Below are 8894 nucleotides of genomic sequence, written 5' to 3' on the forward strand. Positions count from 1 at the left end.
ATTACGACCGCCGGTGCTCTCCATCACTCAATTCACATCCAGCATCGGTAGCTTGAGCAAGCTAATCGCAGGTCTTTAAAACTTCAAGTTTGTTATTTTTTTGGGGAAGTTAAAGTTTGGAGAAGTTTGCCGAATCGTCAACATGGTCGCAACGGTAAGATCCGAGCGTGGACTTGGGGAATTTGATCGCTTTAATGACTTTCTCTCTTTTTATTGCAGCAAAATTTGCACGTTCCGGAGAAGTTGGAGAAAGTCGAGTGTCAACCGTTGCATCAGCTGAACATTCCGTACGAGAAGGCAACCTTCGGCATGGGATGCTTCTGGGGCTGTGACTCGCTGTTTGGCGCTACCAAGGGAGTTCTGCGAACGCGTGTTGGCTACGCCGGCGGAACTTCCGACTCGCCGGTGTACAGGAACATGGGCGATCACACCGAGGTGATCGAGATCCATTACGATCCGAACCAGATTAGCTTTTCGGATCTGCTGGACCTGTTCTGGAACAACCACGAGTACGGTCTGACCAAGCGCATCAAGCGCCAGTACATGTCGCTGATCCTGTGCCACAACGAGGAACAACGGCGCATTTCCGAGCAGAGCCGTGCCGAGGAGCAGATCAAGCGGGCACCGGAGCTGATCATCACCGAAATTGCCACCGCCGGCACGTTCTACCCCGCTGAAGAGTGAGTATCAAACATTTTTGCTTCCGCAATATAAATACCATCCAAGAGTGCGATGATCGCAGGCGGCGTCGACCTTGCGCGCGCCGCTGCTTAGCCAACGGTTCACGATCAAGGCTGGACGCGCGCTAGACGTTGCTACGCAACCAAGCGCGCTCTCACTCTCTCGCAATGCTTATTCGCAGAGAGCGTTTGACGGAGAATGACCAACACGCTTAAAATTTCGCAAGGAACTTAACTAATTTAATTGCTTTTAACTTATTTTACAGCTACCACCAAAAGTACCGTCTGCAAAGCCACCGCCAGCTGGCCAAAGCCATCGGGTTGACCCCCGAGCTGCTGCAGAGTTCCCACGTAGCGGCCCGCCTCAACGGTTACCTCATCGGAGTTGGGGGGGTCGAGCAGTTTGACAAGGACGCCGATCGGTTGGGGCTGAGCGCCGAGCTGAGCCAGTACGTGCGAGATTACGTGCGCGATAACGAGGGCGGTGGCATCTTCTGCTGAAGATCGAAGTCGTGATAAGGAAAAGGGAGAGACAGTGAGAGAGAGAGAAGCTTTTGTTTTACAAACTTTTAATATGCGCTAGACTGCTAGAATTGCGGTAATGTTTTTATAAAATGTTATCAGATTCAATTACCTAGATTTAAGGTAGCTTAGGTTCGCACAAATTAGTATAGTGGTTTGCTAAATTAGGGATAACAAAATGTATTAATTGTTAATTCATGTGATCAAAAATGGACGAAATACACATGCCTGCTTTTTATAATGAATGATATTATTTCTTCTTATTTATGATGACTGTTTGAATACATCCTTGATCTCATTATTTTCATTCAATTTCCTGTACATTTTAAAATCAGTTTTAAAATTTCGAAGGTTAAAAGTACTGCTTGTATTTGGTCGATGTTTTCCTAAGAACTATTTTTGGACTTTGAATATACAATCGCCCATGTAATCAATAAAAAACCTTGTTTCAGTTGATTCTTTCTTCTTTGGTTAAATTGTATTTTCCAAGTTGTTTTTAGTAGTACTTTACAATTTCACCACTTTGCTTGAAGGGTCAAAAATCGAAATACTTGAAAATTTTAATGGAAATAGAAATTCAATCAACTGAAACCCATTTGAAATGCATTTTCTCGCGTTTATAATCCTATTTAACATGTTTGAACTCCTTTTAAAATATGTATAACTTTTATGAAATACCACTACTGCCCGCAAAAAGGTTTTTTTTCGTGAAAAAAAATCACTCAATTCATAGATGTTTTGAAAACTAATGATTGCAAAACAACTGGTGTAAAATGCATTTTAAAACACTTTTTTTCATCTAAATGTTGAAACCTTGGCGTAATTTCAATTTTTATGTTTCAAATTTCAATTTAAAAATCATTCCCCTGTGTTTAGAATTTTTTTAGCATGTTTGGGTTTGTTCAAAAATCTTTTGAATTATTGGAAATAATGCAATTTACAGTACTGTAAAAAGTTTTTTTTTCGCTATACATTTTTTGAAAACTAATGTTTGCAAAACAACTGAACTAGTGTAAAATGCGTTTAAAAACACATTTTTCATTCAAATGTTGAGACTTTAGCTTGCTATTTCAACTTTTATATTTTACTTAAATATTTCATCACCGCCATCTTGGATTTTAACAAGCTCGACAATCAACAATAATAAATCATATTTATATTGTGTAAAATTGATTTGATTATCCGAATTGATTTTTTTTCGGCCAGCTCAATCCTTCTTTTTCTAATTTATCTTGAAAAAAAAATTGAATTTGAATTTTTAATAGAAAAATCTAAGCAATAAATTGTGTACTGATTTTTGCTATTTTCCAACCACTTAGGCTTTGTTTTTTCAAGTTTATGTATTTTATAAGCCGAATTATTTTGTTTCATTTATTTATTTACTTATTAATCTATTGTGCTTTTATTTGCTCCAAATATTCGTTCAAGCTTATATTTAAAGTTAAACAATGTAAATAGGCCAATACCGATGCGTAAACAAAGATTCTATCCTGTTCGTTTCTAATGTAAACGTGAATTGACGTGAGCAAGACAGACTCTTTCTTTTAAAGTTAATTCTTCCTCCCAAAAAATCAGGGAGCAAATTACATGTTTTTTTTTTAATATTGTTATTTTGATTGAACAAACAACAAAAAAAAAATTTTTTAATGATAAAAAATACATGTAGTTACGTTTATGTTTACATTTATTATCAAACTTTGAAGCATTGACTTTGAACACTGTTTAATTAATATTAAAATACGGCTTTGAAAATATGCTTTGCAAAAAAAAGTTTGAAACCGTAAAAAAAACTTCAAGCAGATGAAAAATTATGTATCTTGAAGCAAACGCAATGAAATGCATTTTTCATTAAAATAAACAAATTAATGAACAAAAATCAATATATTTTTAAGCAAATTGAACCAAAAGCTAATAACGAAAAATTATCTCTGAGGATAATTCAATTCAATTCGGTTATATTCCTGAGTTTCGAATTTTTTTGTCAGCTGTTAGTAAAATCATAATTCATTTTGGAGGAATTATTGTTGTTCATTGCGGCATAACCATTTATAAGAAAAACTTACTAAAATTGTTCTGATGATAAAGTGTGAATAAAGTGAAATGTCCCAAGAACTTAAATTTTAATATTTCATATTTCAATAATTTTGCTGCACTTTTACAGTTATGTATTTAAACCATAAATAATATTTAATATTTGAATAAGTTTTTTTTGCACAATTTTATCTGAATGTTTGCATGAACATTTTAAATTTTATAACTCAATTTTGGATTTATTACAGTGGAAATGGCCATCACGACCTGCAAGCAACACAAGTTAGATTTTTTCCTCAAAAAACGGATTTTCATTGTTTTCGAGTTTACAGCGTTAAAAGGAGGTATAGAAAATATTTCTAAACATTATAGGCAGTTCGTGAATTTGCCGAAAACTAATACAGTCCAGACTCGATTATCCGAAGTTTCGATTATCCGAAGTTCGATTATCCGAAGGTTTGAATAATCGAATCACGACAATTTTTTTTCGTTATATTTTATTTTCTCATTTTTAACCTCAAATTTGAGTTCTGCGACCTCATTTTAGTCAGATTTGAATAGTTGACTGCCTATTAAATAACAAAATTATTTTTTTCAATATTTGATCACCGCCATTCTGGCCGCCATGTTGGATTTAAAAATTCTAAATTACTTTAGCGTAGTTTAAGGGTCACATTTAAGCTCTACAATCAAAAATAAGACGTCGAATTTTTTTTTCGTGATTCGATTATCCGAAGTTTCAATTAACTGAAGTGAAAATTTGCCGAGGCCTTCAGATAATCGAGTCTGCACTGTAGTTGAACTTTATTTGAGTCTATAAATTGCGCTTTAAAACTAAAGCAAACAAAATCCTGAAATATTTTTCAAAAACTTTCTTAGAAGGCTCAAAGCTGTGGTAGCCAATCTTGTAATGTAATCAATGCCTTTGGCGAACCATAAGTAATTTACAAACAGTTTTAGAGCGCAAAGTAAACAATAGTGCGAATCACTTAAATCAATCAAAAACAATAAATTCGCAAAGTTTCACCATGACTTTACGAAAAATCGCTTCCTCCAGGTTATCAGGCGCCCGTCGTCGCGAACCTTTACGTAAGTGGGTCATTTTGCCTGTGTTGGTGGATTTGTGCACGGTCCTGCGTCCGCACCACCTTATCGGTGAGCACGCGCTCGTGTTCCCGTCATTACGGTGGTATTGTTGAAATAAATTTCAATTTGATACGCCGAATGAGTTGTGCAACCGCCGCAGAAATCATGCAACGACCGCGTGATATTAGATCCTTTACACGGCAAAAAATTGGTGACTTGGTTTAAGCCGTTTAAGCGCATATCGCAACTATAGCTAAGCAACAAGTGCACGTTGACAACAGGACAATATCGCCCTGTACCTACTTGGATTGGTTTGCAATTGCGCGCGCGACTCTCCCGCTTTTTCAGGAACTCGCGTGAGCCAACGCCAACTGAGAGCGAAGCACGAGGAACTTACAGGTTGCTGATGGTACAAGCAACACGAGACGATGATGAATGGCTTGCGGCGCGATCGTCGCCGGGGATGGATTTCATTCAAATCGGATTTTTGAACCCTTTTTGGACGGCATCTGGTGGGCGGATTTGGGTGAAAGTGGGCTTTTTGGATTGCTTGGATATTGAAGTTTGAGATTTTGAAGTATTTTGGGGGTCTTGTCTAGGGATCACTCATAGTTGATCCAATACAAAAATTTTAAACGTCACTTGAAAATATGAGCTCAAGACAACCAAAATGCAAAATTTCAGCTAAAAATGTTCATATTAAGACCCCAAAAAAGCGCTTCAAAGTTCAGATTAAATGACTTCAGTTCGAGGGCTATCACCAGCCCAGATGACGCGCACTTGTCCGTCAGCTGAGCGCGATTTGTTTTGGTTTGCTCGCGAGAAATTTAGCTCTCGTCACTTCCCGCTCTCTTTCTCGCGCGAAGAACGCTCGGCCGAAGATTCGCAAGCTTTGCGAATTTCGGTGGAAGTTTTGGCACCTGTTGTCATGGAAATTTTGTAATAAGTGGAAACATTTTCATGAACTTAATTTAAAATGATTTCTTAACACATTTTTTACCCTTTGGACATTTTCAGAAGAAAATTTTAAATTGTCAAAATTGAAAAGTTTAAACAAATTTTACACCATTTTGTAGATCTTTCCGAGTTGAACCTAATACTTAAGTTTGAGCAAAAAATCTCGAAATTTTCCCTCTCAAAAACACCTTCAAAAATCATTTTAAATGACTTGAAGATACTCGCTTCTAATGTTTTGATTACTCTCTTAGCTTAGGCGCTTCGTCAACAAGAGCAACTCTAGCGCGCTCTCGCACACTTCCGAACCACTCGCACGTGGTCTTGATCGGTTGATCTGTGTTGGTGGTTAGTCAGTTTGGTTAGGTGTTAGTGATAACGCTTTCTTTTGGTATTGAGATCAACTAATTTTCGTTTTTTTGAAACTTGATCGTTTCGAATGATCTTTTCGAACTTTTCTCGAATGTTATGTAAAATATTAATTTTTAGCAATTATTCATTCATAAAGCTTTAATCAATCGTTTCGTTCAACTACCACCAGCTCAACATCAAACTAACTTTCACCAATACCATTAAGTGCACGCACACTCGCTTAGCCGGCGATTGCGGGGCTAAAGTGACAGGTTCCGATCTATTCATAAACCAAGTTTAAACACTTCTTTTGTTTTGATTGGGCCTGATAAGTGCGTGAATTTCTTTTGTTTCATTGACACCAAGGATTAGACTCCATCGACCATGGTAAACAAAAGACGATCGCCGTTTTCGGCCATTTTTCATTAAGGTGATATCGACCCTTTTAGGCTGCCCCCCTTCATCACGTTGACGTTCCGTTCGAGAAGGCCACCTTCGGTATGGGATGCTACTGGGGCACGGATTCGTTGTTTGGGGCCACGTTTGGGGTTTTGAGGACAAGGGTTGGCTACTCCGGTGGAACGACCGGTGCTCCGAAGGGGAAGGATATGTAGGTTATGTTCGAATTTTAGAGAGAATCGTCATTATCGGTTTGTTTTTTAGTGGTGACAACGTTGAGGTGATCGAAATTCACTACGATCCGACCAAGATCACGTACTCTCAGCTGCTGGAAATGTTCTGGGAGAACCACGAGTATCGGGCGTCGGCCAGGCTTAAGCGCGAGTACATGACCATGATCCAGTATCACAGCGAGGATCAACGGAAGTTGGCTGAAGCCAGTAAAGCCGCTCAACAAGCCAAGGAGCATGAAGAAGTGGTCGCAACCGAGATCGTCCCAGCTAGTCCGCTTTACCCAGCGGCAGAGTAAGTAACCGAATCAATCCAATTCAGCGCGGCTCACCTATCAAAAAACTTCGTTTCAGCCACAACCAAAAGTATCGGCTGCAGGGTCACGTCGATCTGGCCAAGGGTCTCGGGCTGACCTCGGAGCTGCTGCAAAGCTCGCACGTCGCGGCCCGCTTGAACGGTTATCTGGTCGGGGCGGGAGGGCTGGAGCAGTTCGAAGCCGAAGCCGACCAGCTGGGCCTGTCGGACGCGCAAAAGCAGTACGTCCGGAATTATCTAATCGAAAACGACGGTGCTGGTATTGCCTGTTGAGGCAAGTGAGAGAGATTCATAATAAACAAACATCGTCATTTTTTGGCCGTCACGCCCAATCATGCGTGAATCGTTGATATTGTGAACCTGCCTTGGTGGCACGCGCCACTATGCCGGACGGCGTGATTAGTATGCAGTGTATGCAAATTACAATCACGGTGACGTGTTGTAGAGTAAAGCATCGTTCAAGTGCACAGCACTTGATGCCGACGATCTCGGGCCATTCAGGAGTACTTGAGCTGATAACGAGATGGGAAGTGTTCCGTGGGAATTTCATTCAAAGTTGATTTAGAAAGCCTAAAAAGGATAGATATCGTGATCCGATTTGTGTCAAAAATGATTTATTTGATTACAAATGTTGACGAAGTCCAAGTCAAATTTAATTTTATCCAAATTTTTATATCCAGCTTGACCTTAGTTACAGTCCTTGAATTAAGTCCTAAAATGAAGCTTAAATTTGTGATATTATTGTTCACAACGATAAAGCTTATTTTTCTGAGAACAATAACCCTTTGTACGACCGCAAAAGATTTGAAATGGATTTTTAAATCAATTTTGAAAAAATAACTTCACGGCCCTTCTAAACAGAAAAGGTTCTACTTGACAGCTCGTTCCAAGGGGACCATAGTTGATCCATCGAAAAAAATGTTGTCTTGTAATATTTTTTTTTTTTGCATTAAAATGAAAGTGTTCAGAAATGATTCTCAATCGGGTTTTTATAACATCGAAATCATAACAAAAATTTGGACCTAATCTAGCTAGAGCGAAACACTCACTGATTGGGTCCAATTGAGCACAATTGCGTCTGTTTGGGACTAACTGCGCAGTTGTAGAAGGCAGGTCATTTCTAAACATTTCAAAGATCGGTGTCAATAACCGCCGCCGAGGAGTGGATCTCCCAAAATGTTTGTGTATCAAAGCTAGACAAAGCGGGGTTGTTGGGTTATTTTGAGCGTGTTTTATTTTGGCAATGATTAGGTCCAAAATAGTGGTTGAATTTGATTGTTTATGTTTGTGCGTGCGTTGCCATATTTATTTTGATTTTTTGGGGTTTTACACATGTACGGTTTTCTAGTACCACTAATACTAAAGCAAAGAAACCATGTGCGCTTGAAGGTGTACGAGTTTGTTGATCAAGTACTCATACTGATGCATGGCATCTGAAATTGGGAGGGGGTAATTGCATTCAATATTGCATGCAAGGTTTTGTTTCTTTTGGTATGTTGCATTAAAAATCTAACTTTATTTAAAATAGTTTTCAACAGTGGAGAATGATAGTATCAATATTTAGGCTCACAATACTTTTGACAAGTTTGCATAAAGGTACCCGAGCAGACGGTAATAACAAAATTCATGCCATTTCAATAACAAATATTGTTAAAATAACAGAAATTGTTATGGAATCTTCCTGAAAAATCAATTTTTGCATAAGGGTTTATGTTATCATAACAAAATTTGTTATTGGTCTGATATTGGTTGAAAGCCAAAACAACTTTGGATTTTTTTTGTTATGGCAGATTACCTCCAACTGTTATTGGGATGATCGGATTAGTTGTTAAAATAATTAAGAATAATAACAAAGATTTGTTCGAAGAATAACCAAAAGTGTTATAAGTCTGTTATTATAATAACAATCCAATAAAAAAAAATCAAAACGACGAATAACAAATCTTGTTATAAATATCATAAAATGTTATTGGCCTAGTTTTTTCAAACATCAAGAAAAAAAAATATTCTCAAGATATTTCCGTCTGCTCGGGTTATGGGATATTTTTTTGGGTTTGTTTACAATAGGTCCTCTCCCGGGCAGACGGTAATAACAAAATTCATGCCATTTCATCCAATAACAAAAAAATCATAACGATGAATAACAAATCTTGTTATAAATAACATAAAATGTTATTGGACTAGTATTTTCAAATATAAAAAAATGTTATTCCCAAGTTATTTCCGTCTGCTCGGGATGTCAACTGTATGACATAAATTAATTTATTTATTTATTTTAGGTCAGTATGTAGTTATGTTACACTTAAAAAGAAGTTAACAGTCTCA

At 37.8% G+C, this 8894-nt stretch overlaps 2 protein-coding genes across 2 annotated transcripts; both read left to right on the plus strand.

Annotated features, from left to right (window-relative positions):
• LOC120422221 (peptide methionine sulfoxide reductase-like) lies at positions 1-1447 on the plus strand. Its single transcript, XM_039585605.2, has 3 exons — positions 1-154; positions 220-680; positions 947-1447. The coding sequence occupies exons 1-3, from the start codon at positions 143-145 to the stop codon at positions 1179-1181; spliced, it is 708 nt and encodes a 235-aa protein (XP_039441539.1). The 5' UTR covers positions 1-142; the 3' UTR covers positions 1182-1447.
• A 4415-nt stretch (positions 1448-5862) lies between these two features.
• Positions 5863-6906, plus strand: LOC120422226 (peptide methionine sulfoxide reductase-like). Its single transcript, XM_039585611.2, has 4 exons — positions 5863-6011; positions 6074-6234; positions 6288-6548; positions 6608-6906. Exons 1-4 carry the CDS (start codon positions 6009-6011, stop codon positions 6840-6842), a joined length of 660 nt encoding a protein of 219 aa, XP_039441545.1. The 5' UTR covers positions 5863-6008; the 3' UTR covers positions 6843-6906.
• The last annotated feature ends 1988 nt before the right edge of the window (positions 6907-8894 follow it).

This window comes from Culex pipiens, chromosome 2 (genome assembly GCF_016801865.2).
Source record: "Culex pipiens pallens isolate TS chromosome 2, TS_CPP_V2, whole genome shotgun sequence".
Lineage (NCBI taxonomy): Eukaryota > Metazoa > Arthropoda > Insecta > Diptera > Culicidae > Culex > Culex pipiens.